The sequence below is a fragment of the Brassica rapa genome, chromosome A01 (assembly GCF_000309985.2).
Source record: "Brassica rapa cultivar Chiifu-401-42 chromosome A01, CAAS_Brap_v3.01, whole genome shotgun sequence".
Taxonomy (NCBI): Eukaryota; Viridiplantae; Streptophyta; class Magnoliopsida; order Brassicales; family Brassicaceae; genus Brassica; species Brassica rapa.
Window position 1 is genome coordinate 2,982,199 of NC_024795.2, and position 20,133 is coordinate 3,002,331.

The 20,133-nt window shown below is 35.0% G+C and overlaps 6 protein-coding genes across 7 annotated transcripts; 3 read left to right on the forward strand and 3 right to left on the reverse strand.

Moving 5' to 3' along the window:
• Window positions 1–10: 10 nt before the first annotated feature.
• On the reverse strand, window positions 11–2,140 carry LOC103851569 (ADP-ribosylation factor 1). Its single transcript, XM_009128443.3, has 8 exons — window positions 1,899–2,140; window positions 1,762–1,800; window positions 1,627–1,689; window positions 1,314–1,332; window positions 1,113–1,224; window positions 620–667; window positions 342–472; window positions 11–258 (listed from the first exon to the last, which is right to left on the reverse strand). Exons 1-8 carry the CDS (start codon window positions 1,999–2,001, stop codon window positions 225–227), a joined length of 549 nt encoding a protein of 182 aa, XP_009126691.1. The 5' UTR covers window positions 2,002–2,140; the 3' UTR covers window positions 11–224.
• An 822-nt stretch (window positions 2,141–2,962) lies between these two features.
• Window positions 2,963–5,186, reverse strand: LOC103851579 (protein GLUTAMINE DUMPER 1). Its single transcript, XM_009128452.3, has one exon. It carries the CDS (start codon window positions 4,210–4,212, stop codon window positions 3,712–3,714), a length of 501 nt encoding a protein of 166 aa, XP_009126700.1. The 5' UTR covers window positions 4,213–5,186; the 3' UTR covers window positions 2,963–3,711.
• Window positions 5,187–9,598: 4,412 nt separating this feature from the next.
• Window positions 9,599–11,958, forward strand: LOC103851590 (transcription initiation factor TFIID subunit 10). Of its 2 annotated transcripts, none has more exons than XM_009128463.3 (7): window positions 9,599–9,825; window positions 10,292–10,430; window positions 10,533–10,597; window positions 11,045–11,107; window positions 11,258–11,309; window positions 11,380–11,430; window positions 11,688–11,958. In XM_009128463.3, the coding sequence occupies exons 2-7, from the start codon at window positions 10,338–10,340 to the stop codon at window positions 11,766–11,768; spliced, it is 405 nt and encodes a 134-aa protein (XP_009126711.1). In that variant the 5' UTR covers window positions 9,599–9,825; window positions 10,292–10,337; the 3' UTR covers window positions 11,769–11,958. The 2 variants fall into 2 exon arrangements, with proteins under 2 accessions (XP_009126711.1, XP_009126717.1); XM_009128469.3 differs by having other exon boundaries at window positions 9,642–9,825; window positions 10,298–10,430.
• Window positions 11,959–11,991: 33 nt separating this feature from the next.
• Window positions 11,992–13,661, reverse strand: LOC103851608 (indole glucosinolate O-methyltransferase 4). The gene is made up of 4 exons (XM_009128479.3): window positions 13,148–13,661; window positions 12,677–12,987; window positions 12,517–12,581; window positions 11,992–12,408 (listed from the first exon to the last, which is right to left on the reverse strand). The coding sequence occupies exons 1-4, from the start codon at window positions 13,591–13,593 to the stop codon at window positions 12,109–12,111; spliced, it is 1,122 nt and encodes a 373-aa protein (XP_009126727.1). The 5' UTR covers window positions 13,594–13,661; the 3' UTR covers window positions 11,992–12,108.
• An 850-nt stretch (window positions 13,662–14,511) lies between these two features.
• Window positions 14,512–16,104, forward strand: LOC103851619 (40S ribosomal protein S6-1). Its single transcript, XM_009128488.3, has 6 exons — window positions 14,512–14,612; window positions 14,700–14,764; window positions 14,951–15,008; window positions 15,103–15,211; window positions 15,299–15,571; window positions 15,656–16,104. Exons 1-6 carry the CDS (start codon window positions 14,607–14,609, stop codon window positions 15,895–15,897), a joined length of 753 nt encoding a protein of 250 aa, XP_009126736.2. The 5' UTR covers window positions 14,512–14,606; the 3' UTR covers window positions 15,898–16,104.
• A 192-nt stretch (window positions 16,105–16,296) lies between these two features.
• LOC103851629 (ubiquitin carboxyl-terminal hydrolase 18) lies at window positions 16,297–19,552 on the forward strand. Its single transcript, XM_009128498.3, has 10 exons — window positions 16,297–16,924; window positions 17,067–17,238; window positions 17,338–17,426; window positions 17,505–17,590; window positions 17,683–17,845; window positions 17,922–18,203; window positions 18,269–18,353; window positions 18,428–18,640; window positions 18,721–18,782; window positions 18,863–19,552. The coding sequence occupies exons 1-10, from the start codon at window positions 16,713–16,715 to the stop codon at window positions 19,335–19,337; spliced, it is 1,839 nt and encodes a 612-aa protein (XP_009126746.1). The 5' UTR covers window positions 16,297–16,712; the 3' UTR covers window positions 19,338–19,552.
• The last annotated feature ends 581 nt before the right edge of the window (window positions 19,553–20,133 follow it).

The window sequence follows — 20,133 nt, forward strand, 5'->3', positions numbered from 1 at the left end:
GAAGCAAACGTTAATGGTGATTCTTAATATGTTATATTTCATGTTAAAAATCAATATCCTGTCTTAAATGTCACAACAACAAATCCACAAGTCTTATCTTCTTCGGACAAAAAACATAAGAGATTAATAACTGAGACGCTATCAACTCTTTGTCGAAGAATGCAAAGCTAACAGTAGAAAAGATGTGATACACGCACGCTGCTGCTTTGTGGTGAGTGATGAGGTTAACCCGTCCCTGATTTGAGGGTATTACTCAACCTGAAGGAGAAGAATATGTACATATATGAGAGCTTTGCTGAACCAGAAAAAAATGCACATGAAATAATACTTCATGCGCTTACCAGTCTAGGCCTTCGAAAAGTCCTTCGCCTTTCACAGCACAAGTTTTGAAGATTGCCCATTGACGACTCTTTATCTTGTGCAACTCCAAGGCCTCTGTCACAGCCGCATCGTCAAGTGCGCCTGGCAGATCCTGTTTCATTTCATTACGGAATCGTCAGAAATATATGCAAAACTTATCCACTGGTGGTACTGATTTTTTTTCAATTAGCTTCCAGGTGAATTTATCAGAACTTGGAGGCGGCAACAAGGTAAACAACATGACATAGATGATACGAACCTGCTTGTTTGCAAATATAAGAACCATTGCACCTTTCAATTCCTCTTCCTGTAAGAAGGTTCAGATGAACCAAGGACGAGTTAGCTGCTTAGTAATTGATGAACTATTTCACAGGCAAGAAAATCATAATTGTCACAAAGAGCAATCAAATGATACACAAAAATCTATATAGCAAGTCAGGATCAATAGCAGTTCCTGTCCTAGAATGTCTCAGTTTTACACCAGCCTTTTCCCTCAGTACAAATCATAGAGACTTTAATGCTAATGTTAAATATATTACAAGGCTGTTCAACATTCTACAAACATTGAGTAGCAACATATGTAAGTTTCTAAAACAGTTTCTAACAATCAAAAGAGGTGAGCCGTTATTGTATTATCAACAGAGAAACCACCAAGAAAGTATTCCCCTCGTTTGGATACTAAGGGGAACCCTTTATCAAGAAGACAATACACCAATTACATTGAAAAATGAAACCTTTAGCAGTAGTTTTACCTCCAAAATTGCATGGAACTCCTCTTTCGCCACTCCAATTCTATCAGTATCACTCGAATCAACAACGTAAATCACTGCCTGTGTATTTGGAAAATAGCATCTCCAATATGGCCTGAAACCGTTGCGCGCAAAAATCAGTTCCCATTGTCTCTAGAAAAAGGATAACAGAGGAAATAGAAAAGGTTTCACAAAGCTATATACCTGATACTCGTTTGTCCACCTGCACAATGAAAAATCAATCATAAATTAAACCAAACGTTCCATAATTGCAAGGTTAAGTTACAAACAGTTCAATCATGACCTAATCCACTATATCCACAGCTACAAATATGCAAAGCATAGAGTCTAATGTGAATATACACATACACTATTCAAGTTTCAGTGTAGTTACATCTGCTATCATGAGCCTATTCAATCACTTGCCCTATTAATCTACAAGCCAAGACTAACTGGATCCATAAGAACACGCTTTGATCTAAAGATCAATCAATGTACTGTTCGAGCAATTGCTTACCTAAATCCCAGACCTGAAACTTGATATTGTTGTACTGCACAGTCTCCACGTTAAATCCAATAGCTGCACATCGGAACAAATCAAAATCAAATCGATTTCAGTGGAATTAGCGAGGATCGATGGTGAAATACATACTCGGGATCGTGGAGACGACCTCTCCCATCTGAAGCCGATCTGGAGAATCACGAAATCAAAAATTTAACTCAACACAAAAACGCTAGCCACTACATTGTCGGTGAAATTAGAAGAAGATGGAGGCGATGGATTATTACAGAGGATGGTGGTTTTTCCGGCATTGTCGAGGCCGAGGACGAGGATACGAGCTTCTTTGTTTCCAAACACGGAGGAAAACAGCTTCGTGAATACGATTCCCATCTTCTTCCTGAGCTTCTCTTCGGATCAGATCATACGATCTAAGAGAGAGATTCGTCTCTTGATCTCTCTGTACTGAGAAGACGAAGATTTAGCGAGTTGGTAAACCTTCTGGCTCAGCTAGCGGAACACATATGGGCCGCTAATTATCAGCTCGGCCCAGTAAGAGGATATGGGTTTTAGTACTTTCACCATAAGTTTCTTTACAAGAGATCATGAGGCTGATGTCTTCTGCAATTTGATTTAACAGCTCTCTCATCCTGGCGTCATCATCCATCTCACGCTTTGGTTGTTGATTTTTTTTTTTTTTGCATTTATAAAGTAGTTATGCACAAAGATGTATTTTAAAAAAATATACTTTTAATACATTGAACAAAAATATGATATATATTCTAATATGCACACATTATCTGTTGAGTTGGACGCAAAAACTACTAGGAGGGTAACTTCCTTCCCTTACTTTTTCTTTTGATTTTGATTTACCACCTGCTAAGTAGTAAAAAACTTTTTTTCAATTGACAGCATTCATATCGAAGTGTTTTGCATCTAAATCACATATAGCTTTTTTGCTAAAGTTGAGATAGAAATTTTACCAAAAAAAAAAGTTGAGATAGAAAGTACTACAGCATAGCGGAATATATACAATTAAGAAAAAAATAAATGTTTACAATAAAAAAAATAAAGCAGTAAATGAAAGAAAAGAATGTCCAAATGGAATAGATAATTGTTTGGAACTTTACAAGGACGCGGCTACTCGGCGCCTCGAAAGACAGCTCACCGTTGTCAAAAATGTCAAAGCAGAATCTATTCTTTTTGCTATAATTAACTCAACACAATACATTACGGGACACGTCTTGGCATTTCTGCTAACTCTTTGACCCACAGAATAGCTAAACTGGATACGCAACAGAAATGATTTGCTAACAAATTGTTTTGTTAATTAGCTAATTCTCTTGTTAATGGATGGGGAATATTATTTATTTTGGAGAAAGCGGGGAATATCATATTTTAAAATATTGCTTGTTAATTAGCCGGCATTTTCACTTTAAAATATTTTAAATATATAAAAATACTTACATATTAGGTTTTGATGAAATTAAAAAAAACTACAGCTTACTAGAATGTCATTTGCCAATACAAGCAAAGAAGGAAACGTGTAGAAAGAGTTACATGACCCTAACCTAGAAACCTAGATCAACCAGATTTAAAAAAGAAAACATTTTTCCAAAGGGTAACCAGATAAAAAAAAAACATTTCTGAAAGCTTCTAGGGTTTATATTATTTGTCTGCGTTTGTTTTCACGTTTACACTTTGCCCAAAAAATCATTATATAAAACTATGTTGAAATTTAAGTTTTTATTTTTATTTTTCTAGAAGTATATATTAACCCAAATGACACTAAGGAATTTGTTGAAACGATCGAGTCCTGAATATATGGATGTACACGTATGAAACCGCATTTACAATCGTTTGGTATGTGCAGAGCCAGAGTAATCAAATATTTCCTCAAAAGCTACAAAACCTGGAATAAAGTATTTAGCATAGCAAAAGATAAAACATTACAAACCAAGTAAAACTCAAAATTTTGCTCTCTAGTAGAGTTTACGTTCCTAGTAAACATATGAAGGAAAATTTCCCAGAGAGCTCTCAAAAAAGAAAAAAAAAACATTAATTAAGGAAAGGAAAGTAAGAAAAAAAAAAAAAAAAAAAAACTTAGTGGCTTGTTGTTGGTTCTCCAGTATCTTTCACTTTCTCTTCATTTTCTCCCAACTTCTTCTCCTCTCCGGCAACAACATTATCCTCCTGAGAAACTACCATTTTACCCTCATGAGCCCCACACGTACACTTCTTCATCGCCGGCGTCGCGATAAACCTCGGCATGTTTTCTCCCGCCATTATGACCAGAAACTTCTCCTCGTACGCTCCGTTCTCCGCTTTGTCCCCAGACCGGCTCTCTTTCTCTTCGTCCTCTGCTCCACCGTTCCGACCATCTTCTTCTCCGGAAGGAGATAGACGCCAGTAAGAACAGGCGAGGATGAGAAGAGCAAAGGCGATGAGTCCAAGCATCGCCGCTAAACCGCCGAAGAGGTAAGGAATTGGCGAGTGCCACGGTGATTGCGGCACCGCTCGGTGAATCACCGAAGATGAAGGTGATGCTGACGTACTGTGCATCGCCACTTCTTGCAACATCGATCGAACGCTCAACGGTCTCATTTTTTTGTTTAACACTTTCTTTTGCTTATATCCCTTCTTTGTAACTAGAGATAAGTTTTTTTTTTTTATCAACAGAGATAAGTTTCTCTCAACTCTTTTTTTTTCTTGTTAACTTGCTCACTTAAAGTAGGATAAAGGAAAGCTGAATATGAAACAATGGGGAAGGTAATGAGACGTATTTATATTATAGGGGTAAGCAACTTGGGGACAAAGGTAGTGACGATTAGATTTAATTAGTATTTTTGTAACAAAGATTAATTAATACTATAATTTTGTGAATGCCATCATTCTATCTCTCTCTTTAACCATAGTGCTGAATTTATTTCATAAAACCCCAAAAATACTAACAAAAGAAAACACCCCCAAATATATATTCTACGTTTTTGTTTACTTTAGGTCATCTCTATCTCCACTCCATTATTTCTTCTAAATGGAGTAAACGTAAATATAGAGTAAAGAATGCTTTAAATTAACTTCATATTTCACTTCATAATGAAATTTACTCTATAAATAGAATAATTTATTTTTTGTTTGTTCATCACTCAATTATGGAATAAGGTTAGAACAATTTTACTTCATTTTTATTTTTATTCCATTTTAGAGGAAAAAATAGAGTTTTACATTGGAGATGCTCTTATATGGAGTTATTACCAAGGGTGGCAACAATCAAGACGTTTAAAATGCTTGGTTTATGTTAGTGTTAAACTGTTAATACCATGTCGCAGCTCAAATCCAATAAAAAGATATGAACGGCAGAATATACTTTTGATGTAGTAACAAGATGTTAAAATAATATTTTTTATAAAAAATGAACAAAACTTACATATATAACCCACGACGCTGGCTGTGTTGTGCATAGCCACTCTAATCTCTTGTGGCAAATAAAATAAGGGACAGTGTCATGATTCATCGTTTCAGTTGATGTATCAACACAACATAACTGGACACTTTACCGTTTTATTTAAAAATTAAAATAGTGATCTGAGAGTTGAGATATACATAGCCCGTACAGATGTAGCTAGCCATATATTTGAAATCGATGTATTGTCGTCTGCTCGCATTGACATTTTTATATATCTCTATATATTATAAGGACACAGTGAAAGAGCATATTATATTTGGGGTTATAGTGGAACATGACGATATTTGCAGAAGAATAAGAGCGAACAAAGATGATTTGAGAGAAAGAGAGATAGATTGTGGGTTAAAGTGACAACATATCATTTTATTTTCTTACTCGTTCATAAAATTTCAATTGGCTTTGGTGCTTATGATTTGACAAATATTTTAGTCTCTCTAGCCAGGCTAAGTGATGATTCCTTTTTTTTGCGTTATGAGATATGGATAAGATCTCATGTTGTTTATGTGGTGAACGTCATTCACTTATGCTATTTGTAAAGTTTATTATGTCTAATCTGATGTCCGATTTACTATATATATATAATTGCAGTTATAGTTTTAGTACAGTCAATTCTATAGTATTGATATATATATATATATATATATGTTAATTTGAGTAATTATATATATATGAATGTTAGTTGAACATATATATTCTCTTCAGTTTCTGTATAATTCATCCAATATCCACGGTAAAAATGAAAACCATGGGCTTCTTTCTTCCTTAGTTTTTCTTTACTATTTTGTTGACTATCTGCCTATATAGAAAGGCTAACTGAAAACTAACATAAAAAATTACCCATATATATCAGATTTTTAGTTCACCATATATATGTGTTTTTTTAGAGTAATATTTTAACAAATTTAATGTATATATATCAGATTTTGGAGAGTAATATTTTAACAAATTGAATGTATATATATCATATTACCCATATATATGTTTCTTTTTTAGAGTAATATTTTAACAAATTTAATGTGTATATATATATATATCTGATTTTTAGTTCACCATATATAATTTTAGTTTGACCTCTTTTCTGAAAAGATCCAAGGTTTTTTTACTGTCTTTTGTTTTGATCTAATACCAACAGATTAAACAATAGAAAGCAAGCACCAATTAAGTGATAGGAGGGCCATATTGTTAACTGGCATTCCATTAAATCATCATTACAAATCATGAATTGTATTATTTCTTTGTGCTCTACACCTCGTCAGCTTCCATTTGGACAGTTGTACCTTTTAACAGTAGAGTGTAGTACATTTTCTTCTGCACGGACAATCACCTCATCGTTTAGTACGTATCTTCACTAACCCTAACTCTAATCTCTCGTACATGAATAAAATGAAAGTCTAAAATTCAAATAAATTTAGTCCAAAAATTTCAAATAACATGAACAAAGATTAAATAAATGTTACACACTGAACACTGGGTATCTCTCTATGCCAAATTCAATTGATGTTGAGTAGAAAATCAATAGCGCTGTCAAAAAAAAAAAAATCAATCGCAAGTAATAAAACTGATTTTAAAAAAAAATTATTAGCACAATAAAAATTTGGAATTAAACTACTTAAAATCAAGTATAATACATTTTTTTCTTGTTAGTGACTTTCATTAGTTTTTAAATGATTTAAGTACATTTCAACTATAATAGAAATTGTTGGCGAAGTCGGCCAATCACCAAAGAAAACTCTTGTCAGATAGCATCCACACATAAATATACGATTACTAGCAATGCTGGTAATATTCCAACTTTATACTTAGTTAGTTAATTGAGGATTAGAGACAAAGATAAAGTATTAAAATGGAAGGGAAACATAAATTATTTAAATAAGCCGATGAAACTATCGCAACTTGAGTGTTAGTGGTGTTTGGTGACGTACAAACTTCTCTTCTTCTAGATAAGGAACTATGCACTAAATTTTCAAAACTATGCACTATAAATTTTATAAAGACGGATTTTTTTAAGATGGATTCCTTTTTATAAAGACGGATTATAAAAAGAGGAAGTCTAAAGTAGTAACCCTACAGCAATACATGAGCCACAGCTTTTGAATTAACTACTATTGTATACAAAGATTACTTGATTTGATCTTAGCGTTATTTCTGAATTAAAAAAAAACAATCTAAATGCCATTTTATCCAAAAAAACAAAACAAAAATCCACGCGAGAACTTACTCTGGTTTATTAAGAAGTACTAGAAATTACATTTATAAAAAGTACTACAAATTCATAATATATCATATTCATATTTTATCTTGCAAGAGTTTACTTTTGAAACTAATTTTCTAGTAAATTCAAACACGACAATTTAAAATGTTTTAAACTACCATGTTAACTTGTTAAATCCGCTATCGGAGAATTATATATAGCTTTTCTAAAACTGCAGTTTTTCATGCCCGGTTTGTCATTAACAAAATATTTCACAGTATAAAAATGGATTTGCAAAACAAACAAAGGGGAACGCTAATTTTACTTGAAAAAAAAAACTACTTGTTGCTGCCAAAGAAAACAAAAAACTACTTGCAGAGTTTATCTTCTGCCGTTTTATATATATATTTTTTTTTTTTTGAAACTAAGTTTTAGATTTTAAGTACTAGTTTTTGTCTGGTAGGTCTTTTTATTTTTCACTTACAGGCGATAAGTAAACGTGTAAAACTAAAGAAAATTTACTGATTAAAACTGAAGTGAGGAATACAACGACGAGCTTTAAATTGGGATCACATTCACAATATTGGATATTCCATTTATATCATATGAACATTGCTTCGTTTGCAGTGCTCATTCGCCTCGTCTTAATAATCAGATTTGATAGGGCACTATGTTTTGCCTCTCCCTGATTTGATTTGATTTTCTTATTATTATTTAAACATTCTTTTTAGATTCCAAAGTAATACCAATATATCTATAGTTGGTAGGCCACGAGCCATTATAGTTCTTCTTTAGTAGCCGTGGTTATTACAAATTAACTACGAAAACAACGAAATACTAACTAAGTCTTTTGTAGGATGCTAAAGAAATTGTTTATAAGAGTATTGGAAGTTTGAAAACATTGCCAAACTACATAAACATATTATTTTGTTATTAAAAACTTCATGGATACAATCTGTCTAAGTTATGAAGTATTCTGAAAAACATGTAACTATATAACAATCAGGGTAATTGCTAATCACGTGAAGAAATTGATGTACTTAAACGGTTAGTCAATCAATATTTTTTTATTGATCATCTAATATAGCAAACAAATTGTTAAAGGATACGTTAGTGTACTATATTAGCAGGCCAGTTAAAATCTTTGTAGGTTTCAGACATATTAACTGTCCTGTAATGTAAATGCGAAGTTGATTTTTGCATGCTACATCATTTTTATATTGTTTAGACAAAGCAAAAATGTTGTATTTCCAACAATTATTGTGTATTTACAGTGAAATTAAATATCATGGTTATATTAATGACGGAAAGGAAATTCAATACTTGCACTCATGTTTTTTTTTTATGAATGAAGTATCTACATTTTTTTTGGTGAGAGAATAGTTTATACCTTCATTGATCTACCACCTGCCTCTCGTAGAATAAAACCACCCTTAATAGTATAATTTCTCTGTTTTTTTACTTCTATGGAACAAGGCTATGAGTTGACAAAAGAGACAACAAAAAGTGCTTTCGGAGGACTGTAGTCATTATATATTCGGTCTAGATGGTGGCTTTGAGTGCTTTCATTGTCATATTCTTTGTCTCCGAACCCAACAAAAAATCATTATGCAGATTAAAGAAGAGAAAAAGACTAGGATAACACCAAACCAAGTTTATGTTCCCAAAGTAGCACTCAAGATTCAAAGTCACAAAAATAGGTTTCATTAAAGAGTTAAATATACACTTATACCTCTTGGGTTAATTAATCTAAACCTTAGGGTTTAGAGTTTAGGGGTAGGGTTTTGGAATTAGGGTTTAAAATTTTATTTAAAAAAAATATTAAAATAAAAAATAAAAATTTTAAAAACAGTTTTAAAAAGTATTTTTAAATTATAAAAAGAAAATTTGAAAAAAAAAATAAAAAAAAAATAAAAAATTTCGAAAAAAGAAAATTGTAAAAATTTCGAATCTGAAAACATATAATCTGAAAGTATAAAAATAAAATCTTTTTTTCATTTTTTTAATTTTTATTTTATTTATTTTTATTTATTTTTGTTTGTTTATTTAATTTTAAACCAAGGGTATTAGGGATATTTTACCCTTTAATGAATGTCATTTTTGTGACTTTCTCCTTCTTTTGCTATTTTTGAGATATAAACTTCAAAAGGTGCTATTATTGACAATTGCCCATTAAAGAACACTAACCTCAAATATTTTGGATATATATTTTTTATATATGTGGGAAATGGGAATCGATTTGATGGGAAGATGAAAACAAATAGATAATTATCCTCCGCGGAATATTATCATGCAAACACCAACGGAGGTTAAATGGGCTTAGTTATACTATCAAGGCCCATTAGCCCAAATCAAGAGTCTTCTCGGCTGTTAAAAAAATCCAACACGTGGAGATGCCTTCGAGCTGGAAGGTGGAACAGTCGGGGATTTAGGGTTTCAACGGGGAACTCAGTGCTCGACTCTCCGATCCCTTCTTCTCCGGCCAAACTCCGTCGGAAACTCTCCTCCTCTGCATTTAATTGCCTCGTCTCAGCTCAATTCACGTTACAGCTTCGTTCAGGTTCGCAATCTCGCTCGTTGTATTTATCTCTTCAGCTCAATCTTGTATTCTCCGTTGGGTAGTATCGAATTTCGATCACACGAATCGATCTTAGGCTCCTGAGGCTCAAACTTGGTGATGAATTTTGGAACACTATGATCAGGATTAGTTCGTCTGTTACCAATCATAGCTTCGTAAGAGTAGAAGAATCTGTGATAGAGAGTTCGTAACTGGAAAATTTTCTCTGTGTAGTTAACGTTCTTAATTATAAATATTGAAAATTCAAGTTCTTGATTTTTTTTTGGTATTATTGTGTCATTACATTCTTTTTAGGTTTCGTAGATGTTTCTAATTTGGGGGGTAGCAGCTAGTTTTAGTTCTAGATAACCAATGTTGGTTTCCCATGTCTTTATCTGATCTTTAAGCAAGTTCAGAGGTTCTGTATTAATGTTTGGAATTTTTAAAAAAAATAACTGTTTACTTCAAGGTGTTGAGGAAGAACTTGGGCTTAAGTAGACAACTTGGTGGGAGAGATGAATCACGGGCAACAATCTGGTGAGGCAAAGCATGAAGATGATGCTGCTCTTACTGAGTTCCTTGCGTCTCTCATGGATTATACTCCTACTGTAAGTTTCCCTTTTTTTTTTTATTATTTTGAAATTTTCTAGGCTTTCCAATGGTTGAACCCTGGGTGTTGATTGAGCTTTGGATTTGTTATTTTCTTCCAGATTCCTGATGATCTAGTGGAGCACTACTTGGCTAAGAGTGGGTTTCAGTGCCCCGACGTACGACTGTAGGTATTTCCGTCCAGTTTTGTACGCTACTTTTGCATAAAAGATCAGCTTAGTTGCTATATCTTCATGTAGGAGTTTAGAATGGTTTAGCAGCAGTCTAATCTGATGTCTTGGTTAGAATATTTCACATGTTCTAGGTTTGTTATTTGTGGTTGAGGTTTACTTCGGGCCTGGAAAATAATACTCTTCCATGTTGGATTTAGTTGTTCCTTATCTACATCTCATGTGGAAATGGTTTGATTTAGAATTTCATGTTTGTCTACGAGTGGAAAAGATTGGCACTTTGATTATATTTGAACATCCGATGGAGTTCATGTTTTCTCTGTCGACTTAAGTGTTAGCATTGGGATTTTAAGTTGTCGGCTTTTTATCCTCTTTCACATTCTTTTTTTTTAATATATATTCTTGCCAGTTTGTCCTTATATTTTTGTTTATTGGTTTGACAGAATAAGGCTAGTTGCTGTGGCTACACAAAAGTTTGTTGCAGATGTTGCAAGCGATGCTCTTCAGTAAGTTTTCGTTCCATTCTCCAAAAACTTTAATACCCTTTTTCATAGTTAACTTGGACCAATAGAAGCGGCCCTTGTATAACCTAGATTTTCCAATGAACGTATTGACGTAAGGTTCGCAGTAATTCAAATTTAATAAATTATAACCAGGCACTGCAAGGCTAGACCAGCACCAGTTGTGAAAGACAAAAAGCAGCAAAAGGTAACATCTTACTCACTTTCTTTTTTGTTGTTTCGATCATGTCATGAATATTAATTTCCTTTTTAAACAGGATAAGCGTTTAGTATTGACAATGGAAGACCTCTCAAAAGCTTTGCGTGAGGTAAATGATTCTTCTTCTCTAAGTTCATGCTTCTAGTGGTGACTTTGACCCAGAGACAATGTAAAGAAAATGTAGATCTTGTGTCTAGTCAAAGCTGTAAATGGTAGAAATGGTATAGAAGTAATTCAGTATCACATAATCAACGTACAAAAGGTTTTAGAAGCATGCCCAAATAGTTCCGAGATTGTAGTAACTTAGGCAGATATGTGAGGTTACTTCATCTGGATAGCTAACTAATGATAAACTCGGTTTGGCAGTATGGTGTGAACGTGAAGCATCCAGAATATTTTGCTGATAGCCCGTCGACCGGAATGGAACCTGCGACAAGAGACGAATAGCAACCAGGAACTAAGTCTTGATCGTCTTTCCCAGTATGGATGATCGTCACTTGATTTTCTATTGTGTTTTAGTTGAAACAGAACTCTCTCCTCTTCCTAGTCATCGATTACATGTATATCATTCCTCCTGTTGTTTGTTTCTTGACTTGTATCGCTCTTGTTATTGAGTTTCATACCATGCTTTTATCAATATTGATCAGAACATTAAACAAGAAACACAATCTTGAATGAAAAACAAACAATCGATGCAGCAAATCCTTATTACAAACAATCAACGGAGACTTGATTTAAGTTCATAATCTCCAAACACAGAACCCCCATTATCTTCGTAACTTTGAATCTATTTATGCATTTCGATAACAGAAAATGCATAAGCAAGACAAATGATTTCACACGTAAGAAAACCTGACGCTGAAGCTAAAGCTTCAAACTGAGAGAGAGACCTCTCTTTACCACCCGAACATTGTGTTAACATCAACATATCCATGCTGAAAACAACGTTCGAGAAAACGTCGCCATACTTTGGTTCTATTGGTGTAACGATGTCTACTATTATTACTTTTCCTTTTTCTGGAAGACTCTTCCAACAGTTCTTTAGAATCTTTACACAGTCTTGGTCTGTCCAGTCATGTAATACCCGCTGCCATTAATTTATCCATCTTAGTTCGTAAATAATGGCTTAACCATGAAATTCTATATATGTTAACATGTAATTTATACATTCAGTTGCAGTGTATATATAACTTACTTTCATGAGGATAGCATCTCCTTTTGGAACTTCTATAAACATATCTCCGGGTACATGCTCCACTCCTTATTGTAAGATAAATTAAATAGAAAAGAAACTTATTGTCGGAATAAAACATCTTCAGTATCCAACTTGTTAAATTAATCAACTAGTACTGTACCTGGATAAGAAGGAGCATTGGCTAAAACCATGGTTAAATCGAAATTGATACCCTTAATTTGAGGATACTTGGAAGTGACAAGGTTTAGTACGGTGCCAAGTCCTCCTCCAATATCCACCAAAGTATTTACATCTTCGAATCCTCTGTAAACTTCTAAAATTTTCTTCATAATGATGGTAGAAGATTCTGCCATTGCATGGTTAACCATACCAGCTAATTGCTCATCCAAACCGATGTATTCGAATAATGGCAAGCCATGAGCTGAACTAAACGCATCTTTTCCTTCTTGTATCACACCCTTCAGATTATCCCTATGCAAAAATAAGTGTCTCCAACTGTTCATTGAAACTAGAAAGTGTGTATATAGATTATTTTATCGTAATTTTGATTAATTAGAAGGCTAGGTATAGTTGATGAGGATCAGCTAGCCACTTATTCGGCTTATTCGCAAATAATGGAGTACGTACGTACCATGTCTTGAAAAATACTTGGCTATTGAGCAACATGAAGAGGGACTTGAGAGTACCCGAGTCGTCACCACGGGTTAAAAAAAGCGTGCAAACCGGTTCAGCTGCATATATCCTTCGGGTCTTCCCGGTTAGATCGTTTTCTCCAGTTTCGACTGTACGACATTTCAAGATCGAATAGCTGACAAGTAACTGTAACATCCGGTCTAGTAACATAGGCGCCTCTGGGTTGGTGGGCTTGGTTTGGAGACCAGAAGCTATCTCCGAAGATGAGAGCCATGCACCATTGCCCATGGCAGCAATCGTGTCGAAGACGCCAAGCTCCAACGCAGCTTTGAAAACCATGGGGAAAGCCAAACTGGTAGCGATCTTCAACGCTTGCATGGTCATCATTTCTTCGTCACGCTGTATACAGTAAGTGGTTAAGGGCTCTTGAAGATGGTTTGCCATTCTTGTTATTTGCTTGAAATTTTGAAGAAGGTAGAGATGGGAAGAATTGTGTGTTTAATACTTACATTTTCGTGTTCTTTTATAGGGAGAAATCTCAAAGCCCACGTGTACGAACATTTGGTTTGGTGACCGGTGGCCCAAACGTTATCCATATTTGAACAAAAGCATTATCTACACGTGGAAGAAGGATAGTATATTTTTGGGATTCTCAGCTAATCTTTTTGCATGGGAATTAACAAAAGCATTGTCTGCAAGTGGAAGAAGAATACAACATACAGTCTCTTATTTTTTAATTAATAAAAACTAAGAGACATCCTTTAAATAAAAGTTATAAAAAATTCTTAGTTTTTTAATTAAAAACTAAGAGAAGAGACAGTATTTTGAAAGAGAAAATAGGTCAAAAAATCCGCAAGAGTTATGGGAAAAATCCCCTCAGACAGATCTAAATTCATATATAAACAAGGTGTCAATAACCCTCAGGCCAAGGCATGCCAGATTCTAACCGTGAAGAAGCAAACAATAGAAGTCAAAATTTAGCACAATTTTCATATTCCTTTCTTTTTTTCCAGAGATTCATTACATGTTTTTTTTTTGTCACTGTCATTACATGCTTAAATTCCAAAATAAAACCAGACATTTCCTAAGATTCTGATGATCATTGTTGGTTATGATGTATGTAAAAAGTTAAATCTTCTCAACTTATAACACCATGATAGTGAATTAACAAAATAATAGTGTATTCATAGAAAAAGCCATAAGCAACATTTACCCCCAAAACATTCAGCCCATAATCAAATCACTTGATCTTACTTAACCCCAACTATAAGTTAATGTCTATAACTAACCATAACTAAGTGGGCCAGAAAGGCCCTAAATGGCCCATTAGAATACAAAAACCAAACGAACCTTATTTGATCGTATAAATAGCGGGTGGGCTTTGGAAAACCCTAAGCGTCGTCGATTGCCAAAGCCGTTTTTTCTCTCTCTTGTGGCTCTAGTCTCGACCTGAGAAGATGAAGGTACGTAGAGAGGCTCGGCAAGAATAGTCTTATAGTTTCATTGATTTTCTCTGTCTGCTCATTGTGTTCTACGTTTCCGTGTTTCAGTTTAACGTCGCAAACCCAACCACTGGTTGCCAGAAGAAGCTCGAGATCGACGATGACCAGAAACTGTTAGTCCCTGTTTCATTTTCATTCTTCCCTTTGTAGATTTCACGATAGGTTATCTGAACTATTCTTCTTCTGATTGGTTTTTGTCTGAATGTTTCGTGTCTGATCAAAAACATGTCTGTATTCTAGTTTAAGTTTTGTATTATATATATAAATTAGATTTTTGAGCTTGATATTTGTTGATGCAGCCGTGCGTTTTATGATAAGAGACTCTCTCAAGAAGTCAGTGGAGATGCTTTGGGCGAGGTTCGGTCTCTTTTCTTATTTATTCTCATTATTTATGTTTTTGATTTATAATTTAAAACAAAATGATTAAATTTTATAAACTGTTTATTTGCAGGAGTTCAAGGGATACATTTTCAAGATCATGGGAGGGTGTGACAAGCAAGGCTTCCCAATGAAGCAGGGAGTTTTAACCCCAGGCCGTGTTCGCCTTTTGCTTCACCGAGGTACATCAATCATCTTTACTACATCTATATATTGGTTTGTCTGTTTTGATGTTAATGTAAACAAGATTGTGTGTATTGACTGAGCAGGAACTCCTTGCTTCAGAGGACACGGAAGGAGGACTGGAGAGAGGAGAAGAAAGTCTGTTCGTGGTTGCATTGTCAGCCAAGATCTCTCTGTTCTTAACCTTGTCATTGTCAAGAAGGGTGAGAAGGATCTTCCCGGGCTTACCGACACCGAGAAGCCAAGGATGAGGGGACCCAAGAGAGCTTCCAAGATCCGTAAACTGTTCAACCTCACTAAGGAGGATGATGTCAGGAAGTACGTCAACACTTACCGCCGCAAGTTCACAAACAAGAAAGGTGAGAGAAGATCAAAAACCTAATCTCAGACAATACTTTTGGTGATTAATAACAATGGTCTCTGAAACTTGGTTTGTAAAACAGGCAAGGAAGTGAGCAAAGCTCCCAAGATCCAGAGGCTTGTGACTCCGTTGACCCTTCAGAGGAAGAGAGCTAGAATCGCTGACAAGAAGAAGAGGATTGCTAAGGCTAACGCTCAAGCTGCTGACTACCAGAAGCTTCTTGCCTCTAGGCTGAAGGAACAACGTGAGAAGAGGAGTGAGAGTTTGGCAAAGAAGAGGTCTAGACTCTCTTCTGCTGCTGCCAAGCCTTCCGTTACTGCTTAAAAAGCTCGAGAGTCTGTCTCTGTGTTTTAGTTTTGTTTTCTTAAAAAAAAAAAGTTAGTTGGAGTTCACATTTCCATGATATTGGTACACCCTCCACTTTGGACTTGTGTTTCTTGATTTATTCTCTTTTAGTTGAAAGACCACCTTAATACTCGATTTATGTTTCTCATTTTATATTTATGATCATGGTAGTACTCTATTTACATAGTTTGTCTATCTCATTTTATAAAAATCACTAGATTAACCTCCATAACTCAAGATCAATTCTTTTTTTGACCCATCTCTATAACTTCTTAATAATATTACATAAAACTAATTTAGTAAATGACTCCTAAGAAATTTGTTGCTGGCTTTTTTTTAAAAAATATTTTGTAGCTTTCATTTGATCGTCGTTAAACCTTTTGAGTTTGTTGAAGTGATCCAGAACTGAAGAAACTCGAGTCTGGTCGGATTGTTATCCAAAGCCAAAAAAAAAAAATTAAATATGTAGAGAATTAAGGAATAAAAAATAATATAAATTATCTCAAGCCAAAAATAGAAAAAGACACACTCAGACAAAAAAAAACAAAAGCACAAAGGTCCAAGTTTGCATTGGGAGAGGCCCAATCCAAACATAAAACACTGTCACTGTCTTCTCCATTAAGTAACAAACTCAATGAGGCGGTAACACAAGAAGAGACAACAACAACAAAAAAAAAAAGAGAGTGAATTTTCTTTTCCAACAACCAAAAAAAAAAAAAGACACAGAAGAAACTAGAAAGAAGGAAGGAAGAGATTGATGATTACGAGAAAGGAATTGTTTCTTTACTAATTAGATGCATGAGGTTGGCTTTCCGCTGGATCTCTCTGTCCTCACTCGCCTGATACCGTCTCTCTTCTTCCTCGCCGTCGGTGTCTTTTACTTCCTCAGAAACACCGCCGCTAAGTACTTCGACATCGGCGCCGCCGCCGCCGGAGGTTTCGACAGGGAACTCGTGGCGGAGGATTGCACCACGAAATGCTCTCGCTGCAATTCCGTTCGATACTGGTATGTATGTGACCTCAGCTCCTTTGTGGTTTAAGTCGGTTTAATTGCACCATTGGATCAGCTTGTGTGGTTTAAGTCGGTTTAGTGGATTTTTTTTTTCTAAAGTGAGTTCCTTTGTTCATGATGTGTTCTTTGCTATCAGCTCAGAAGAGTGTCAAACGTCAGATTGGAGTTCAGGTCATCAAAGAAGGTGCAGGGAGATTGGGATTACTACCTTAACACCATCTGCCAGAAACAGCCTTAGGTTCAGAGCTTCAAGGTTTGGGGATTGTCCGGAGCGAGACCAAAACAAGATCAACTTCAAGCCAAGAGAAGTAAGTAATGAATGCATCTTCCCTTTTATTCTTCTTATGTTGACATTCTTTTGATTGTGAAAATATTATTTACTTTTGCTTTGACATCTTCTTCTGCAGGTTCTTTTCCCATATGAGGAGTTTGTTAGATACTTTAACTGGGACAATACAGATTTGGCTCCCTGTGGGCTCATGAATTGTGGAAACAGGTTTGTGTGAATGAGCTTGTTACTTGATTCTGTTTTTTTTCTCCCTTGAATATGTATTTATTTTAACCCTTTTTTCAGTTGTTTTGCGAATGTGATTCTACAATGCCTATCATGGACACGTCCTCTTGTTGCATACCTACTAGAGAGAGGCCATAGGAGTGAATGTAAAGTTCTATCTTTTGCTGCTTCAAAACTCTTAACGTTTTATTTTCTTTATGCACTTTTAAACTTTGGTTCCTATGTTTGGTTTGGGTAGGTATGCGTGACGATTGGTGCTTCTTCTGTGCATTTCAAACCCATGTCGAGAGAGCGAGCCAAAGCCGGTACCCTTTTTCACCGGTGAACATTATCTCACGGCTAACTAACATCGGTGGAACTCTTGGGTATGGGAGACAAGAAGATGCTCATGAGTTCATGAGGTCAGTATCTAATTACTCAGGAATATATTAGCTAGTGAATCACTCAGCTGATATGTTTAGAGTTCACAATCTTCAGGTACGCGATTGATACGATGCAGTCCGTTTGCCTAGACGAGTTCGGTGGAGAAAAAATGGTGCCTCCTCGCTGTCAAGAAACAACACTTGTTCAGTATATATTCGGCGGTGTCCTCCAGTCACAGGTTCAGTGTACTGTCTGCAATAATGTCTCTGAGCAATACGAGAATATGATGGATTTAACGGTTGAAATTCATGGAGATGCCGTGTCTCTGGAGGAATGCCTCGATCAGTTTACAGCCAGAGAGTGGCTTCAGGGCGATAACATGTACAAATGTGATAGGTAAGAGCCTTATAATATGTTGTGTATGTTTCTTAAACCTTATAATATGTCTTTTTTTTTTCCAGGTGTAGTGACTATGTAAAGGCATGTAAGCGTCTTACGATCAGGCGCCCTCCAAATGTTCTTACCATTGCCTTAAAAAGATTCAAGGTATATGTTACATCCCCTAAAATCTTCTGAAGTTGTGTTGTGTTATAATAATACATCTGTGAGATTATGTTCAGGGAGGAAGATACGGGAAACTGAACAAAAGAATTAGTTTTCCTGAAACATTGGATCTTAGACCTTACATGAGCCAAGGCGGAGAAGGATCAGATGTGTACACACTCTATGCAGTGATTGTCCATCTAGACATGCTGAATGCATCCTTCTTCGGCCATTACATATGCTACATTAAGGACTTTAGCGGAAACTGGTATAGAATAGATGATTCCGAGGTAACTTTCATCTACTTTTCGCTCTTCTTGTTTATATAATAAATTATAAAACTGTTACCTTATTTGGATATACTACACAGATAGAAAGTGTGGAATTAGAAGATGTTCTTTCTCAAAGAGCTTATATGCTTCTCTACAGCAGGTAAAGCTTTTCTTTCCTCCTGATTAGTTGAAATATATTAACCATCCTTATTGTTCAGCTCGTGAGTTTGTTATATGCAGGATTCAAGCTCGGTCACCATTACCGTGTGCGACTCTCGGATCACAAGTTCAAGAGGAGAAGGAAACAGACACATTGGCTACAAAACCTTGCCAAAAAGAGTTAGTTGAGAGTTCAATGGTGGAAGCTATTGACACCAGTAGCTGCAGCAGCCATGCCGCCAGTGAAGACCTTGAATGTGAACAAGAATCATCATCCTCGTTGTCATCATCAATTTCATCACCTTCGTCACCATCTGTAGTGACCTCTGAATCTTGCACGGTTGATGGATTGGATTCTGACTCAAACCCTTGGATTGATGATGACTCTGCAATAGATCATCAAGAGTCTGTTGTAACAAATGGGAACATAGATGGAGAGGTAAAAAACCATGCCGTCGGTTCTTGTTCAGACGTTACAGCTTCAGTTCCATCGAGTTGTTCAAAACCCCGACATCCTGTGAGAGATACAGACACCAAGATGATCGGTGCTCAATGATGTGGAATGTTACATCATTTTGGAAATCAACAGAGTTTCTAGCTTAGTAGTAATGCAGATAATAATAATAATAATAAAATTACACAATGACTTATAGTGCAAAAGGTTGATTATATAAAAATAGAATTTTGAATGTTGTTACTGCTGAATTTCCAAATTGTTTGCCATTCATATTACAGAATCGAAATAGAATTTTGAATGTTTTTGCTACTGAATTTCCAAATTGTTTGTCATTCATATGACAAAATCATCAAGTATATTCAAAATTGTGCTTGCCTGAACATTAACAGATACTTTTACTCATTATCTGAAATTGCTCGAAAATCGGAATCGAATTCAATCTAAAGTGTAATATTTTCTATTGTCTTTAGTTACAAGTTCATTTAGTTAAAGTTTCAGGTGGAAAGTGAGTTTGGTTAGTAGAAATTACCTTAGTAGCATAAACTGTTTTATCGTGTAATAGAAATTTGAAAATTGCCCTTGAGTCTAATTGTTTCAATTTGTTTACAGATATTAACTTAACTAGATCTTTTCTCCGCGCTACGCGCGGATTAGATACAATAATTTTCACCATTTTAATTTATATTATATTTGAAAATAGTTTTACATAATATTTGATCAGAAATACTCTAGTATCTCTAACATAATAATAAAGTAGTTTGGGATATTTTTAATTGTGATTTCTTTAACATGGTGATCACTGTGTTTCGTACATTAATTTAGTTTTGCATATTTTTCCTGGTTCTTCTAATAATGTTAAGGGGAAATTCTAATTTTACTATTGATTTGATACTAT

Coding starts and splice junctions, on each gene's coding strand:
- LOC103851569 (XM_009128443.3), bottom strand. CDS start 2,001: ATGGGAATCGTATTCACGAAGCTGTTTTCCTCCGTGTTTGGAAACAAA. Junction 1,690..1,761: donor GGTCGTCTCCACGATCCCGA/GTATGTATTTCA, acceptor TCCGATGTGCAG/CTATTGGATTTAACGTGGAG. Junction 668..1,112: donor AGTTCCATGCAATTTTGGAG/GTAAAACTACTG, acceptor ACCTTCTTACAG/GAAGAGGAATTGAAAGGTGC.
- LOC103851579 (XM_009128452.3), bottom strand. CDS start 4,212: ATGAGACCGTTGAGCGTTCGATCGATGTTGCAAGAAGTGGCGATGCAC.
- LOC103851590 (XM_009128463.3), top strand. CDS start 10,338: ATGAATCACGGGCAACAATCTGGTGAGGCAAAGCATGAAGATGATGCT. Junction 10,431..10,532: donor TCATGGATTATACTCCTACT/GTAAGTTTCCCT, acceptor ATTTTCTTCCAG/ATTCCTGATGATCTAGTGGA. Junction 11,310..11,379: donor AAGACAAAAAGCAGCAAAAG/GTAACATCTTAC, acceptor CTTTTTAAACAG/GATAAGCGTTTAGTATTGAC.
- LOC103851608 (XM_009128479.3), bottom strand. CDS start 13,593: ATGGCAAACCATCTTCAAGAGCCCTTAACCACTTACTGTATACAGCGT. Junction 12,582..12,676: donor CAATGCTCCTTCTTATCCAG/GTACAGTACTAG, acceptor TCTTACAATAAG/GAGTGGAGCATGTACCCGGA. Junction 12,409..12,516: donor GAGATGCTATCCTCATGAAA/GTAAGTTATATA, acceptor AATTAATGGCAG/CGGGTATTACATGACTGGAC.
- LOC103851619 (XM_009128488.3), top strand. Junction 15,009..15,102: donor GTGGAGATGCTTTGGGCGAG/GTTCGGTCTCTT, acceptor GTTTATTTGCAG/GAGTTCAAGGGATACATTTT. Junction 15,212..15,298: donor TCGCCTTTTGCTTCACCGAG/GTACATCAATCA, acceptor TTGACTGAGCAG/GAACTCCTTGCTTCAGAGGA.
- LOC103851629 (XM_009128498.3), top strand. CDS start 16,713: ATGCATGAGGTTGGCTTTCCGCTGGATCTCTCTGTCCTCACTCGCCTG. Junction 18,641..18,720: donor ATAGAATAGATGATTCCGAG/GTAACTTTCATC, acceptor TATACTACACAG/ATAGAAAGTGTGGAATTAGA. Junction 18,783..18,862: donor TATATGCTTCTCTACAGCAG/GTAAAGCTTTTC, acceptor TGTTATATGCAG/GATTCAAGCTCGGTCACCAT.